The sequence below is a fragment of the Aythya ferina genome (genome assembly GCF_964211825.1).
Source record: "Aythya ferina genome assembly, chromosome: 3".
NCBI classification, from domain to species: Eukaryota; Metazoa; Chordata; class Aves; order Anseriformes; family Anatidae; genus Aythya; species Aythya ferina.
Genome location: NC_140298.1, coordinates 31,973,107 through 31,991,187, shown reverse-complemented (window position 1 = coordinate 31,991,187; position 18,081 = coordinate 31,973,107). Strand labels below are relative to the sequence as shown.

Here is an 18,081-nt window from a genome sequence, read left to right as displayed (position 1 = left end):
AGCCTTTGGCAAATGTTATTTGTTAGGAAAAAATGAAACCTCTTTCTTTACAGTGATTATGACCAGCTTCTGCATAGTAAGTGAATTTGTTTTACGAGGGCCAAAAGCACTGACGTTTTGACTGCAGCAGCAACTTTTCATAATGTTGAAGAGCAGTCTACGTGGACTACCACGCTAAGGTGTCTGCCATGAAAACCTTAACAGTTTTCTAGCCTTAGAAAAATAGCATGGTCTTGTGATACCTAAACTGTACTTTAAAATTCATACATTGGAATACTCTCATATCAGCGATGTTGATGTTTTGTATTTCTTAAAGTGTACATTTCTGAGTTAATGGAATCTAATATCCAAAAGGCTATGCTTTGAGTTGGCAAATCAACAGCATAAAGCATTCCTTTACAAGCTTGTTTGCAAAATAAGTTGTATAAGTAGTACAGCAGCACAGGACAGTATTCACTCCAAAGCTGGGAAGCAATCCTAAGGGCTTTTGATTTATGCTTTTGCATTTTTATTATAGGTAGCTCAGTTGTCTTGGCTTGAAAAGAAAGTAGCTGCTGCTCTCTTTGGGACTCCACCAACTTCAACAGTAGAAGAAGCACTGCAGAATTTTCTGAAGGTAGGTCCTAGCCAAGGGTTTTCCTGTGTGACTGTTTACCAGCTGCTGTGTGTGACTGTTGTCAAGATGTCTGCTCAACAGATTATGTTCTGTGGCTATAAATCAAGGGTTCTCCTAAACACCACAGAGCTCTATAATAAAATATTTTCTTCTTCTCTATTTTAAAAATAGTTTGGAGATGAGTGGCTAGCATTTCTCTTCCTTTAGTTTTACAGAAATCTTCAATGACTTGCTATGTTAATAGTTACTGAATTTAATGCAAAATAGATATGGTTTAGTTACATAAGCCATTGAAACGAGTTAGTGATAACTACTCATTTGTCCACTTTTGCAACAGTGTTAACATAGGCAAAGAAAACTTTGGCATTGTGACACTTAGGCTTTTCTGATCTAGAGCTCTTCTTTGAATTTCAGTAGAAGCCTTTCTTGTTTGTGGGGTTGAAATGACACAGAGGAAAGACCTTTACAGTGAAGTAGAAAAGAATGTCACAAAAGTCCTTGTTCTATTTGAGTGCACAGTTGTAAGACAACACTATGTGCCTAAAATGAAGCTGCCTTTCAGTGTCTTTCATATGAGTCATTTCTCATACTCTGGGCCTGCTACATAGAATTTTTTTACTTTACTGAACTGAAAGCATAAACTTCCATCATTACAATTACCTTCAGTCAGTTTCTCCAAGGACAAACATGTTTTTCCTCACTATGAAAACTGTTTATTTTCTATGTTCTTTCTGTGTCTATTTAAAGATGGCACGATTTTCTGAATTTTGGAGAATACAATACATTGCCATCTTCCCAGTGTAGAGATTTTATCTGTAAGGTCAAAATCCAAAGATGGTAGAAATAATTTGAAATATATACTTTAGCTTCAGGGTATTTCATGGAGGACTGCAGAATGGCTGTGGTTTTAAGTCAACTTCTGCAACAGAAATTGAATTACCTTCGAAAAGACAATTGTGTGGTATTACACAGTGAGTGAAAGCAGCATTTTTTTTGGTTCAAGAATTGCAGCTACAGTAAGTTTCACTGATATAATTTTTCTCTCCCCAAAGCTATTTGCTGATTTAAAGCTGCTTCTTGGTTAGTTAGATAATTGATAATATTTGTACTCATCAATCAAGGTTTTACATCCTTGATTTGTTTTAAAAGGAAGATGATCCTGAGCTTTTCAAACTACCTGAATTTTTCAGAAGATATTAATGTAAAAAGAAGGGTGAAGAGCTAGAGCTAGAAGATACGGATCTGTGCAGAAAAATAATTAAAACATTGATGAATGCAGTTCAGCATCAGTTATTCAACATGTGAATGATTGGTTGCATGTTAATTTCTGTGATGAGGAAATAATTATTAATAATCTAGTGACAGCAGTGTCTTTTAGCCTATTGTGTAAATGGATGAATCCAATAATGTTCTATAGAATGTTCCAGTATCTTTACTACATGTAAGCATTTAGAGAGAGGAGACCAAAGAATACAGAATGCTTTTGTGTGCAATATCAACAACTTGTGTGCCTGGATTAGTGTTTGTTTTTTTAATTTTCTTGGGATTTTTTTTTTTTTTGGAAGTGCTAAACATTGTGGTGCACAGTAAGGATGATTCACTCTGATGTTTGAGGAAATTTACTGCATTACAGAAAACGTTACATGGACCATGTAAATCTCATGCAGTTTTTATGTCTGTTTTGTTTCCTGTTTTTTATTCTTTAGGCAGAAGAAATGCATCCAGGATATTCCAAATACAATTATGTGTATTTGGCAAAGGTAACCAAGTTCTTTTAAAACTAATGGCTTGTAGACTCTGGTATTCTTACAGTGGTCTGATTGGAAACAAAATGTTTTTTCTTCTCAGTGCTATAAAGACCTTGGCCAGAAAAACAATGCACTGAAGTACTGTGATTCTGCACTGTCAGTTCTCTCAGTTACTAATGAGGTGGGTATTGAGAGTGATAAGTTGTTCTCTTGTGACCACTGTCCTGCTTTGGTACCCATTATTACACTGTCAGTAATAATGTTTCACTTTTTCCTCTGAACACAGAACCTGCCTTTTTCCTCCGTTCTAGGTTGGAATATTGCAGTTGTTTGTATCTACAGCTGTAAAGAAAAAAAATCATCTTTGTTTGAGAGAGGGACTGTGTCAGTGTCAGAGGCTGTCAGAAATTGAATTGCAGTCTTTGTAATTCAACCCATAGCCGCTGAGCATGTTACTGTTCTGAAATTTTGCCTCAGACCTACTTTTTCTCAGTTGAAATTACTTGGGATTTTTGTCCCACAAGATCTACTTCTGTTCCTGAAAGCCTCTGTTTTGTGATCTGTGTTGAGGCCTGTGGGCACTGTGTGATTGTAGCTGCAGCAGAAGTGGATGAATTGTTCAAACTTGGCTTTGTCTTCAACCATAATGTGATTAAAGTGGCATAGTTCTTTGTTATATCTGCTGCAACATAATTCATTCTAAGAGATTATTAGATTCTCTTTTAGACCCTTTAGAGTATTTTAGTATATGCGAGCAAAGTTTCTAGAGATATTTGTGAGTTTTTAAGTGATTGAATTTCTCAAATGTAAACCGAGTCATGGCAAGAAGGTTCCCTCTTGCTGTCTCATCTCATGTAGAAGCAAGTTCCATAATTATCGACCTATGACTGAAAAAGTGTTACCATCCTAGAGCGTGACAAGTTCAAACCTGAGCTTTGTCAGCCTAAGGGACCCCCTTTGAGCACAGCAGATGTGGTAGGGAGAGAGAGAGGTGATTCCGGAGATGAATTGGCCCTATCCCATTGAGTTCTTTGAAGTTAAGGAAAAAGACCATTAAATAGCTCTGTGTTTTGATTGACAATAAGCGCTGTGTGTGGAGCACTAACATGTTTATGTCAAATGTTCCCACTCAGAAGAAAGACCACTGCGTGCCTCACCAGCAGCTGCTCCTGGGTGGCATTTGTTTTTGGTCCAAATGAGAGCATGTACCAATCATAAATTAAGCAATCATTGCTTAAGTTCATTGTTTCTTTAAATACGTACTGATGTAGACACGATATAATAACATCTTAACTCTTTATTCTTTACCTTTTGTTGAAACGTACCTTCAACTTGTGCATTTTTACAGAATGTTTTTACAGAATTATCAGTTATTTTCTATCTTTGTTGCATAAAACATAGGAGAAATGGTTTGAGAGAGAGCGCATGCAACTGCAATTGCTTGAACTCAGCCTGTTTTGTATGTATCTGCTTTGACTGTGTTCATGCATCTTATTTTATTTTTTCTGTATTTAACCTACTACACGCCAGGTCTTATCGCAATGAACTCTGTAGCTATCCAGCACAATTTCAAACATATGCATTGCAGAAACTTCTGGTGGGCAGAAGGCTGTGTGTGTTTAGTGAACTGGAAGTCATGCAGCATGTTCATCAGACTCCTTGGAAAAGCACAGAGATAACACAGAGTTGTATTCATCTTTGGTAACAGCAGCTGGACAAAATTTTGGTGTCTAGTCACAGGTAGTTGCTGAGGCTCCCCGTATGCTCAGTGGAGGAAAGAGAGAGGCTTCCAGGTGTCTCATCCTGACTCGTTTCCCTGGTGGCTGAGAGAGATTAGGTGTGAAGACACGTGTAAGATGCATACCTGAGACACCTGACTTCCAGACTGCATAGATAATGGGAGGTGAATCCTACCTCTGAAGGCCAACGGCATCAGTCTAAACGTGAGCTCAGTTCAGTTCTCAGAGTTCAGTGTTTCCTGGGCCACCCTGGGGACAGGGGTTAGTCCCTGCCAAAAGGAACACCCTGTCACATTTCTGAAGTGCCAGCAGGCCAGAGGTGAGAGCAGGAATTTGGGAGCAATTTGAGGTGCGTGTGTATTCTGGCAAGCAGAGTGGTGATGAAATAAGAATCATATTGGTCTGTGAACCGAAGAAGCAGCAGCAAGCAGCACCCAAAATCTTCTGTCCACCTGAAGATGACAGCAAGACAAAGTCCTCTTCTGTTTTAACTAATTCTATAGATATCACAGATTTGTCTGCTTTGGTTCATTCGCTTGTTTTGTTTTAAGTTTAGAAAAAAGGGTCTAAGAAAACACAGTACTGGAGCAACCATGTGTTGTGTTTTGTTTTGTTTTGTTTTGTTTTTTATTAAAGCAGGCAGCACAAGGTAACACCAAGCTCACATAGCTCACATATGGGAATTACTATAAAATAAAGATCTGGAACACAAACTCTTTGAATGCTAACTGTTACCATGAATCCCAGTTGAATTAGAATACCGTGTCTCACTTGTTTAGAGAAAAACTGTTAATTCTGGGGGAAATGTGTTGGAACTGAAATGATTCAGAGCTTGGAGCTGTATGTAGGAATAACATTTAGTCAGGCTAGTTTAAGGGAGGGAAGAGACTGTAATGGCTGGAGACTGAATTGCCTACAGCCATGTGAAATGCAGGGTTTGTGGTCTGGAATAGAAAACAGAGTTCAGCAGCAGTTTGATGATTCCTTTCCGTTTGCCACAGCACAGGATCTTAAGGTTGTCAGCAGCATAGGATGCAGTCACAGTCATGTGAAACCCATCATTCCTAAGTATAATCATAGTTTCTCATGTGAGTTGTTTTAAAACATCTCTTTCTTCAGGCAGGGGAATTCCTTTGTTTCTAAATGTTATTTTTTTCTGAGAAACGTATATATATATGTATAAAGGCATAAAATCAGTTGTAGACTGAGACATGCTTGCTGGAATGGTGCCACAGTGAGGAAATACGTACTATTTCATGATACAAATCACCCTGCAGCATAGCTATGAAAAATAATAGTAGATAATGGTTTAATTTATTTAATTTTTTTTTGCTTCTGAGCATCCACAGTTTCCGTTGACTTCAGTGGGAACTAGAGTTACTCGGCATCAGTAAAATAGCCCATAGCTCATTTTAATCCCCAGGTCAAATTCTCAGCTGGTCTAACTCAGGGTACTTCTTTGACATTTGTCTAGGATTCATTTCATGTAACATTTCAGGCTAAGTGAGATGGTTTTGGTCTTGAATGTTGTATCGCATCCAAATAGCCTTTCCGTGTGTATTTTCTACCACTTACAGAATATCTTTTTCATTCAAGTGGCTTCCAAACAGAATTAATTCTTCCAAAAAAAAAAAAAAAAAGGCAAAACAAACAAAAAGAAAAAACAACAACCAACCAAACAAAAAACTTGTAAAAGGGTACTAAAGAAGTAATCAAGGTAGAGACAACTTCTGATTGAATGGCTGACTCCTGTAAATCCTAATATTAGTGTGATTTTTTTTCATAGTTTGGCACATTTTCAGCCAACCATTCTGTGATATATATTTTTTTTTTTCTTTTGAAAGGGAATACAAGAGAAATGGTGTTTTTGGTAGAAATTAGATCTGTGAAACAAAACTCCTGTTACAGCACTACATTAGAGATCTTTCTCCATCATCTCTACTCTAAACAGAAACCTCCGATGAATCATATGGTCCTTCCTTGGCCATAAATACCGTCACACTGTGGGGTGGTATTACATAGCTGGAGGTGCATGGGACATGAAATTGTCCTGCTTTTCTCTGGTTGCTGTCCAGGTGGATAACCCCTGGGTCCTGGGAAACATTTACCCCTTCAAAAATAGACATCCTAACGCTTAGCACTGCTGTGAGTTATTGCGAAGTGTGTAACAGCTGCTTTGTTTATCTCATCGAACTTGCACTACCCTTACTGAGACTCATTATTTTGTTATGTGCTCAGAGCCTCGTTGAGTGTGGCTACATAAAGGGCTGTCAAAACCAGATGTGGTGGACTACTGTGATGGGAAAATACCTTTCTTTGAATTTGGAAAAAAATATATATATTTGAAAATATGAATGTTCTTATATTCGGAAAGACAAAATCAGTGTGTGGGTGTCTGAGCTTGATTAAACACACAGTGCTTTTCACATGAGTGGAATAAGGTGATTTGACAGAGCTAGGTAGATGACACCAATTTCTTGTTTATAAAAGATCGTTTGGCATTTTCAGGGGAGGAACTTGTAGAAAATGTACATATAAATGTAGAATTATGAAGTATAAATGTGAAGAAATTACTATTTTCTCTTGTCTGGAGGTGAGCTTGGGGATTGGGAATGAACCCTATGTACTGTTAGGGCCAGTGAGCTCACAGTGAGGTATTAGCAGCCTAACAGAGAAAAAGATGTAGTGGATTAATTCATTAAAAGCTCAAAGTTCAGGTCTCTCCGACATGTTTTAAAAACAAATCCAAAAAGCAGTAGTTACGTTACAATAAATTTCTTCTTCCTGGTTTTCTCTTTTCAGGTCTTCTAAAACTACAAAATAAATGTTTGCACTGAGAGGTACTGAAAAATCTTACTTAAAATGCAGATAAAAAGTTTCCTGGAGCTAAGAATGTATTTTAAAGTTATTGGTGACTTTAAAAATATTAATTTAAAAAGCACTCCTTCCTTCCCAACAAAAATAAAGGCAATTCAGAGTTAAAAGTAACAAGAAAGAGAGATTTAGATATTAGAGAACTTTATCATTCTGACATTCACTTCTTACAGCTGGAGCATGGCAGGAGTGTAAGGGTTGGTAAGGAATCTGCCTGCAGCCGCAGTGACATTTGAAATCTGGGGAAATCAGTGTGGAAGAGAAGGAAGTAAAAGTAATAACGGGGAAGAATGGTGGCTGAATGTTTAAATAAGAGTGTAGCTGTTGAGAAGAAATAATGCCTGTAAGATTTTCTTACTTTTTTTTTTTTTTTTTTTTTTTTTTTTTTACAATTCATAATTAATTTCACAGGTTATTAATTCACATTTTGAATTTTGTTTGTAAATAAAAGAATGGGAGTTTAAAAGGGATTGAAGTGAGAGCGGATTATTATAAACTTCAGCTTCTATCAGTTGTTCTCATCACAACAGACTTTTTGAATATCCTGAATTTTCCAATACAAGTTCACCAAGAAATGCCTCCTCCAGCCGCCACTGACTGGTTCTGTGTAGCAGACCTTGCTGTGATATTTCCAATAGATCTCATTTGAAGTTGCTGCAGTTCTTCTGAGTGAGAATTTAAGGAGGAAAAATTTAATTTGCTTTTAAAAGAAGGGTAAAAATTATGAATTTTCTTTTCATCTTCCTGATTTTCCCCTGTTAAGATATATCAAACTATACATGTTGCTCAGTGCAAAATGTTACTGTCTTCAGAGGATGTTAATTCCTTTAGATTTTATGTGCGTTGCTATCCAAAAGCAGAAGTCCATAATGCTTCATTTACACAATAAAGGAAGCATTCGTATTTGTGTTCATGTTGAATTTTGGGCTATTGCTTTTCCTGCTAATGCTGTTTGTGAAGTTGAACAAGAACTTCCTAACAGCTACCACCAACCTCAAATTAAAAGTTCTTGTGGATGTACTGTTTGTCAAAAATTACAGTAACTGCTAAAAAAAAAAAACAACAACAACAACAAAAAAAATATATTAAAAGCTATTCCTTAAATTGTGGTTCAGTTTACACTGAATAAGAGTGCTTCGAGCTCAGGGAATAGTCCTTTTAAAAACTCATTGCAAAGAGATCACATTTCAAACTGTAAAATGCTGCTAAAAATGAGACATTTGTAAAAGATCAGCTTAAAGAAGTTGAGACCTCCTTTATTGTAAATTATTTTATCAGTCTATTTTTCTCTTAGTGATCGGGCTGATTTGCAATCTGCATCATTTTGAAGTTCTTGCTGAAAGGTTTGTTTGCATTGTCTGCTAATACTTTATCTCCCTCCAAAAGCCATTTCCCAAAATGCTGAAGCTATTTTTTGTGGTGTAGTATTTTCATACATAGGGAGAAAGCCTGCATTGGTAAATGCCGAGTGAATTATAGTTTGTGGTTTAATTGACTAGTTCATCACGCAGTACTGGAGGCAAAATCCTGAGGAAGGCAGCACAGTTTTAGCACAGCTGTTTGTGCAGCAGGAGTGCTCGGCAGGCAGCTCCTTGGAGCACGGAGCGGGTCTCCTGCTGGCGGTGCAGGAGGAGTACTTCCAGAGCAGGATTCTCGGAGGCATTGCAGGATGAAGAGGTGTGCAGTTACTTTCCCTGGTTTTGAAGAGTGGCCGAGGGACGTCAAGCTTCCAGGAGTTTAAAGTATGTTGTCCTGGGGCCAATAGACAGGGTGGAGGGAGAGCCTCAACAGGCATCTCTCTGAACATCTGCTTTTGGACACCAACAGCTCCATACAATAATTAAAGGAAACCAGAGTATGGGTGCAACCAGGTCTTGTAAATTAGAAAAGAATCTGCTGGTGGATTAAAATTTTGCTCCGTTAGCAATTATTCTGAACGGAAATCTGACATTTTGTAATTGTTCAACAGCAGTCCTAGAACTAGCTGAACTATTTAGTCCTCAACATCTGGGTGTGAAAGGGTGTTTTCCTGTCTGCTCAAAGTGTAATCAGAACATGTTGAATTATTGTCAACTACATATTTTAAAGCTGTGCTTACCTTGATCCTAGGAGCCTTGAGAAGTTACAGTTCATCCCCAGAGGAAGATACTAAAAATATGAAAGAACACAAAGCGCCCTGACTCGGGATGTACGGCAGTCATACAGAAAGTTGCAAGTGAAAGATTGTATTGGTTTATTGAAGTATCTAAGGGAAGGAAAAAAAATACATATGCCTTGGTGTGCAAACAAACACCTACTACAGTCACACCGTGTGTGAGAATCTACTATGACATTGGGAATGGATAGCATATAGCTTTATATGATTTATATGCTCCACAAGAGCTATTGCTCTCTAATTAACAATCCTTGTGCCTGTTAGGGAGCCTTTTTTGTTACAGCCCAGGGTTTTTCCTGGAGCTGTGAAGGAATGATACAGCTGTACCCGAAAGCAGGGGTGGCTCTCAGCACCTCCTTTCTGTTACCACATATCAGAGCACAGCTTTGGACCACCCTCGCAGCCCTCACATTTAATATACCAAGCAGCCACACTGACTTCAGTGAAACCCTACAGGATGCATGTCAGCTCGGGATTTGGCTCTGGCTGCGCAGTTATGTTGTAGTTGGCTGGAGTTACCATTCTGTCGGTGGTCATGGGGGTCTATCTGTTCTCCGCTGACAGTTGGGACTTTGTCGACAAGTGCACACATGTGTAGTGCCTGGGCTGAGTGTGCTTAGTGCATACGGAAATAATTAGCTGAGATGGAAGGTAAAATCGTTATCTTTCTGTCAGTTCTAATTGCTTTTTAAGTTTTATATGCACATTTATACACTATATTTTTAAGTTTTATATGCACATTTATGTCGGTGTGTATGCTTATCGATATATTTTTTATTTTTTTAGCAGAAATTAGCTGTAAAAATGTGGGCTACATGCAGTTAAGCCAACATTCCCTTCTTCCTGCCAGCTATCTCTTCTCTCTTGCTCTTGTTTTCAACTCCCTCTCTTCCCTTCTTCAGCCCCTGGCCTCCCAGGTCTTTTTTTTTTTTTTTTTTTTTTTTTTTTTTTCCTGTGCATATCCCCTGTGAATGATGAAACAGAAGAGAATGGCAACTAAAGAGGAGAAGGGGAAAATGCAGTCACTGACCCTATAACTCCGAATACCCTTCGTGTAGCAGTTAGCAGAACATTTGAACTTGTGTTCAACTCTGAAAATTATATGAGAAGTGTTTAATAAATGTAAGCCTTGACAGTAAAAAGTCAAGGTTGAAAATGGCTGGGTATTTAGTGAACGCTGAACTAAGCCTCAGGGGGAACAAATGGGACTGACGCAAAATACATTGCATTCCTTGTGCCTTGCACCTCTTCCTCTTCCTGCTGCACTCTAGAGGGAGATCAAAGCCTGCCTGTCCTTGGGAAAAACAAAAAAACAAAACAAAAAAAAAAAATTTAAAATAAACAAATTTAAAACAAAAATTGTTCATTTTTAGAAAGCCACAGACCCAGAAATCAAAGAGAAAGCACGTTGTTCAAATATAGGACTTCAAGCCTTTACAGTTAATTGAAATAAAGCTTTGACATTAATGAAGTTTTCATCCTTAAGACTGGAGACAGGCTCAATGAACAGCGGTCTGGGCTTCTCTCTCCTTCTGGTGTGACATAACTCTGGGTCTGCAAGGACCTTCTCCAAGTGTGACAATATTGTTCCCTTCCCTGGCCGTTCTCAGCTTTGCTTTTAACGCCATTACAGACTTTTAAAATGCTTTTACCATCTGGGTTATTATTATTGACTGGAAGCCACTGGCTCGATTAACGCAGTCCATTAAATAGTTTGTAACGATTATACTTCTTGTTCCTGATCCAGTCTTGTTTAGAACTGGCAACCCAGAGCAGAGAGTTTTGCACGTTTGCAGTTTCTTCTCCAATTAGTTCTTAGAACAGTCACAGTTTTGCTTCATTCTTTGTCCTAAGCTCAGAGGGAGATTCAGGAAGGATTGGTCAATGGTTTTGGGACCTTGCAACTCACTAGAGCTCCTTGTTTCTTTCCTTAGAAGCAAAGGACTATATTGGGCAATTACACGTGATTGCTTGGAGCTGTATTTTAAAAAGCTGTGTCATGAAAAATGAGTAAAATCTGTCAACCCATGAAATGCTGGACACTGTTCAGATATGAGAAAACCTGCATCATCGTTATTTTTGGCTTAGAAAAGTGTAAAAAAAAAAAAAAAAATAGGACCAGATACAATGAAACCATTTTCTTAATAACGTGGGACAGTATCTGGCATTTTACTTTTTTGTTTAATGGAGTTTGGCATAATTTGCACAAGTCGACTGTGGTAAGTACAGAAGAGAGTGTATTTTCCTTAAATTAATGAATGTATTGGTACAGATCTTGAGTTTCCTGGTTTTTATTGCAAGCCATGGGCTGGTGCTCCAGGCAGCCTGTAGTGATGTGGAATTTAAGGGGTGCTGAATTCAGTGTGATGTTTCCTTCTGTTAGAGTATTTTGGCAAGAGCTTACTGGCTTTGCAGTGTGTGCCTTCCAAGGCCTCTGATAAATGATTAGGCAGATAGTTTAGCCTATTGTTGCCAGTGGGAGCAAGGCAATGACTCCAAGAGAAGCATCCAGCTAATGTATTAATGCCTTAATCCAGACCAATAATATAATGTATTTTGACGTATCTGGCATATGGTTTTTATCATCTCAATATTCTTCTCTGTTCCTCCATGACATTATGGACAACTAACCAAAATAAAGAGAAGCAGGGATTTCTTCACCCGTAAAATGTATTTTAAAATATCCAGTATTTTGTTCCAGCTCTTTGGTTGATTGGATAATGAAGTGATCCTGAAATTCAGTTATTACTTCACTGTCTGTCAGAAGTATTTTCTTTCAGAATTGCTTGTGGCATTATCTGGGAAAGGAATACTGGTCTCTGTCATTAGAAATACTTGCACAAAATTTGTGATGTCCATGTGCTCTTGGCTTTGCGCTTCTGAATGCACACGAGCGCATATACTGGGTGGTTGGACCCTTACCAGCCTGGAGGTATGAGGTGCTGAATTTTTAGAAACGTGGACTTAAACCAAGGTGCATTTTGCAAGTTTTGCAGCAGCAAGTAGAGCAAGTGGATTATACCCAGGGGACACTTCAAAAATGAGCAGAATAATGGAGTTTTATGCACGTGCTCCTTTCGTAACTGGTTCTATATGGAATAGGCAAAATGTATGTTACTGGTTACCTCTGAAAGAGTTCTGTGGGCTGGGCTTGGTTTACAGCCCCATGCACACTGTGCATTTACTTGTCAGGCTAAAAGGAGCCTTTCCCTTCTGTCATAGGAGATATATTATGGTATTGGCTCTGACCACAGCAGGTTATTTGCCCCTTGCTCACTGACTGGCTCCACTCTTCTGTGAGCCCAGTAGATTAGGTAGAGTCCACCAACACCAGTCTGGATGGTACTGAAGCTGCAGTCACTCCGTGGTGGTGAGTACAGATAGCAATGGCTTTATACACTGAAGCCACTATCTAACCTTTGTTGTTAATTGCCTTTTCCAGTGTTTCCTTGTTAGTTGGATATTAAATCGTTAGCAAACATCACAGAAGTACCCGTAGAAAAACTGCACAGTCAGGTTACCAGCTTGCATAAAGTATAAGGCAAGGATGTACTTTATACAAGTTACACCAATAAAAGTTGTAGCCCGGGCTGAAAGGCTTACTTGTCTGCTGAGAAGGATATGTGGGGCTAACATTTTAAGTGCTTTAACAGAGCTGTAAAAGGAGGGCTGCCATCTGGCTCTTGTTTTTACTTCATGCTTTATTTTTGCAATCACTGACAAATTAACTTACTTTACGTCTTGTACATTCTGTGGCTATTCCAGTTGTGTGTTATGTCTGTTGTTAGTAAAGAAATGTGGATAGGCACGTATTAGCAAACCAAGGGATTTATCCTATTTGAGTTGATGCATGATTGTTTCTTTCAGGACAAAGAGGCCCAGAAAGACTTAGAGGCTTTACTTCTCACACTGAAGCTCTGATACGATGCACTTTTTAACTCTTCACGTTGTGATAAAACTGAAGAATTAAAACGAGAGTCTGTAGTGATTGGGGACTGCAGGTGAATTCCAGCTAAGTCAATGGGAAAACTGTCTCTGATTTTTGTTGGCTTGGATCTTGGCCTTTGAGCATCTGGCAATTATGACATGAAAACGACACGTTCATTTTTGATTATTTATAATCTGGTATTGAAGTTTAATTTGAGATTGCTGACACTGTGAATTCGATTCTCTAAACAGGAGGTCCACTGCTGGCAATGGACATACTGGGGATAGAATGCAAAATGCACACATCTTACTCTTTGAAAGATTAATCAATAAATACATGATGCCAGCATAGAACTGCATGTAGCAAAAACAAAAATGTTTCTATAATAAATTATATTTGTATCAACTAATCTACACAGTTGTGTACAAAAGGAAATCATGTATGTGTATGTTTACACATTATTCTTATAAAATTAGAATCTTATTAAAGTAAAAGCTGTTGCTTCCACAAAGCTCTTTTTACCTTAAACCTACTGCTGGTTTTACATGGAAACATGAAAAATTTATAAATAAAATATTTAAGTTGTATTTTATTTGTAACATCAACAAGTACAATATTAAAAATCTGACTGATGAAATTCAGTGATCTGGATGAGTATATTACAGCTGTGATGTTTAGTGGTTTTGTTACGAGATCTCCATCAAGTTTGTGAATCCTGGATCTTTCTGTTTAAGCAGTTGTCTAATGGGATGGTGTTAATATGTTTTATGAGAACTTAGTTCAGCAGGTAACTATCCCTAATCTTTTGTATAATGTAACCTACACATAAAAATACATGCTCTATCTGAGCATGCGGGACGGGAGTGTTCAATAAAATGTGGTGGGCAGGGAGGTAATTTTGTTCACCATTGAACTGATCCAGAATTCACCTAAGTGTAATGAAGAACAAAGGTCTGTTTTCATTGTTTTTGAATTCAGGGTCTTAATCTTAGATGTGGGGAGTTTATCTGGAAGAAGAAAGTATTTCTGTTAAAGGAGACAGAGGAAGTATAATTGGATAAGGACAACTGCACAATCCCTTGGCTTGTTTGATGTGTAAGGTAACATGGACCAGTTTATGGCTAAGGTGAGGAGGACTCATATGGCACCAATATATTGAACTAATAATTGGGCCTTTAATTTAGGATAGTTATATTAGCTTATAGGCATCTAGGAGCTATTGTGGTCTCAGCAAAGATCTAAAAATTGGGCTGGTGTGAAGGACTATGTGAAGAAGTCATACGGATGTATGACTGAAGCATCTCTTAGTAAGAGTGAGCTTTTAACTATTAACGACAGAAGGCAATAGCTGCAGTAGACCAGAGGAAGACATGTGGAGTTGTATTAAATTTAACCTGAATCTATGACGCCTTATAAAGTACAGAGATTTCTCAAGCTTTTCATAAAAAAAAGACTGTCCTTCTTAAAACAATTTTGTTTAAAATGTATTTTCAGAAATGCAAGCCTTACTGTGACATAACTGAACAAACTCTGAAAGTTCAGAACTGGTTTGAAGTTGTTGCTGTCGTTTTCATAGTTTTTATTATCCTGAAGATCTTCACAAATCAAAATAATAATTTTATTTATTTTTTACTGCTCATTCTGAGGGAAAATAGTTCCTATACCTGTTTTTCAGTCCCAGAGTTCTCCTTTTTTCTCACACAATTTCAGAAAAAAAGGGAAATACGTGAGTGAAATCCTATTAGATAGCTCCTTCTGTGACAGAACAACTGGTGTGTGGACAGAGAAGCTGCAAAGGTGACATGTCTTGATTTTGGTAAGGGACTTTTGGGAAAGGCTGTTTTTCACATTTTTATACCCAATGCAGGAAGCATATCCTAAATGGAACTATGAGAGTGATTGGTGCTTAGGGTTGTTAGCAATTCACTGTCACCTAGGAGGATGCAGTAAATAGGGCTTCTATTTAAATAATTTGTTATTTGATGAATAAAATAGTTTGGATTATCCATCTTAAGTAACAGGATGGGGGAGATCTGGAAGTGGAGGTCACTCTGAGGAAGAAGATGTGTAGATTCCAGTGAGTGGCAGGCTAGTCATGGGTCAATAATGTCATGTTTTGGTGAGAAAGCAGATTTCATAATAGAGTGAATAAATAAGAGTTCCCCATTAAATGCACATGAAATAACCTTTCCCTCTAATTAGGCCTAATAAGCTCTGAGCTGGAATACTATATCCAATTTCAGGCATCACACTTCAAGCAGGCTGGGGGCTAAATGGAAAGAATCCAGTGGAGAGAGACAAGTAAGATGAGAGGGCTAGACAACATCATTTTGTGTGTTAAAAAATGAAAGTATTTGGTTTGTTTAGTCTGTAGAAGCAACGAGCAAAGGAATACTCACATTTGTAAAAACGCTATTGAAGACAGGAAAGAAGAAAAAAGCAAAAAAAGTTGTTCTCCAAATCCCCTGTTCACAAGACAAGAAGTAATTGGCAACTTTTGCAAAGCCCTGCAGTACATTTCCTGAGAACATTATAAAATCATTTACACAAGTTTTTAAGAAAAAGTTGAAAAAGTCTTTAAACGTTGGCGATGTTTAAGGCACAGCTTATCCTCTGGCAGGGCATAGTCTGGATGACTGTTTATGATCTCTCCTGGCTTTGCCCTCTGTGAGCCATGGGCGCTCCTACACCAGTTTTGCAATCAAGGGGATCGTGGCTGCACACACTGGCTCTGAATTTGGCCCCATACTACCTAATGAACTTGTACTGCAAAACATTCACCATCGAGCTTCAAGACGTGAATTTGAAGATCGTGTGGTAACTGCCCTCAATGATTTCTTTATGGCACCTGTGGTTTTATTCCACGTGCTTACATTTTTTAATGAAAGTTCTGATTTTATAAAATAGATCACTGGTCTTTCTAGGCAGCTTCCTGAATGAAGCGCATTCTGCTGTTTTAATTTTTCACTCATTACTGGTCTATGTGTAGAATCACAAAATATCATCTGCGAATCAAAAGGCTGGTTTTAATTATTTGTCCTAAGGTGTCTTCCATCATTTGCAGATATGTTCCTCACAGAGGTAAGAAACTGCTGCTTTATACAGATAAGGCATTTTGTGCTTTTTTATAGTTTCTGGGTACTGTACACAAGTATTCCAAGTATTCTCATCTTCTGTGTTTTCTGCTATGCTAAACTGCGATCTTTTAAAGTCGAAGCTTTAAAAAAAAAAAAAAAAAAAAAAAAAAAAAAGGTTTTAAAGTTCCCTGAATTGTTCTCCAATTGCTCCTTGGAATAAAACTTTTCCACGTCATTCTAGGCCTAGGCTATCTGTTCTCTGTGACATATCAGTTAGAGAAACAGCAACCATAGCTCCAGAGGGCCATATGTTTTATTTTTTGTTTAAAATATCCACAAGCAGACATTCACTTCCGTAGTTTTGTCTCCTTGGAGGAGCTACAAGTTAACCATATGAACCCCTGCAGGCCTTTACGCCCTATGGATGGTGCCACCAGCTGTCTGAAGCCTCCGTGTCCTTGCAGCTATGCCCGCTACCTCCTTTAGTTCTTCTGCTATGGCATCTCTCATTTGGTCTCTGCTCCTGTATGTATAGTGTACATTCCCTGGGGAAGTTGGTCTTTGTGCGTGTTTGCAGAAGGTGAGTTCAGGGAGCTTTGATCCAGTAGTAGCATTCATGTGCTTCCTACAGTTAAAATTACTCGTTCTGCCTTCCTGAATAATTGAGGTGTTTCTTTTCTTGTGGTGAAGCTAAGAACTCTGTCAGTGGATTCTGATCCCTTTGGGATTGCCCCTGTGCAACAATAGGTAAACACAGACTAAGTTAATTTATTATAAATATTATTTTTAGCAATTGGCCACTAGTTCATTGAGGAAACAGTTACAAGGGTACACTCTCACAAATTTGTTTAAATTGCTCTTTCCTTTTTCGGAGTCTCAGGGTGATTTACATAGTGTTATGTAGTAATATCAATACACTGACATATAATTCATTCTGGAATGAATTAGGAAACCGTCCAACTGTCCAATGGTGAGTAGCTGACAATTTAGAAAGGAAAGTGTCAATTCCTTTGTCCAGTTAAATAAACAAAACAGAACCCTGTTGTTATAGTAGTGACAGCCTGAATTAAAAAATAATAATAATAATAAAACAGTGAAGAAGTGGCTACCCAGAGATCCAGCCATGTCAACCTGAACATACCTGTTTATGTGGAGCCTGCATATCCTTCTTCAGTCATCACTACCTGAACACCTTCCCTGTGAAGTGCTGGGCTCTAGGGAGTCCAGCAAGGTCCATGGATTTTCTAGATTTTTACTGGAGGCTTTGGAACATGGTTCTGTGGTGTTTTCTTTCAGTGGGCACAGTAGTCATGATGGATGTATTACAACTATGCCAAAAGAGAAAATCCTGCAGTAATGTAACAGTTAAAATTGTATTGCAGCATTCATCCAGTGCAAACTCGGGACTAACAATGTATGTAAGATTATATTCTCATTTTCCAGCACTTTTCCTTTTTTACAGATTCTCCCGTGTTCCTTGGAGAAGAAATAAATTGATCTGTCTTGACAGTACAAAAGGAAATCAGCTTTTTTGTCCTGGTCTGTGTTTGTGTAACCCGTGCATGTGTGACAATGGTAAATGAAGCACTAGAACTACAAATGTGAAACATCAGTATTTTTTTAGGAAAAGTTTTACTTCATTTCATTAAAGTAAACAGCTGGTCATTCTAGAAGCATCTGTAGAGGCAATGTCCGATGTGAACTTGAATATGAACAATCTGAGCCCTGTGCTTGGTTGCGCTGCTGACCCATGATGAGGGCAAGTTACTTGCTCAAGTTACACGCATGCAAACACCATCTATCCACTTTTCATTTGTCTTGTTTATTGTGATTAATTTTGAGCTGATTTGAATTGCCTACATGACAAAATTAAAAATAACAACAACAACAAACAGTTACACAATATTGGCTGGGAATATTGTAAACTGAACATGTTGTAGGGAT

General features: G+C 38.1%; 1 protein-coding gene across 3 annotated transcripts in view; it reads left to right on the top strand.

Annotated features, from left to right (window-relative positions):
• RMDN2 (regulator of microtubule dynamics 2) overlaps nt 1-18,042 on the top strand; it is a 50,786-nt gene extending 32,744 nt beyond the window's left edge. For 2 of the 3 annotated variants that reach the window (XM_084512691.1, XM_084512690.1), the window contains exons 8-11: nt 518-616; nt 2,323-2,376; nt 2,465-2,545; nt 13,000-18,042. In XM_084512691.1, the coding sequence (XP_084368817.1) occupies nt 518-616; nt 2,323-2,376; nt 2,465-2,545; nt 13,000-13,053 (288 nt within the window). In that variant the 3' untranslated portion in view covers nt 13,054-18,042. The other variant, XM_084512692.1, reaches the window with a different exon arrangement.
• Nucleotides 18,043-18,081: the final 39 nt, after the last annotated feature.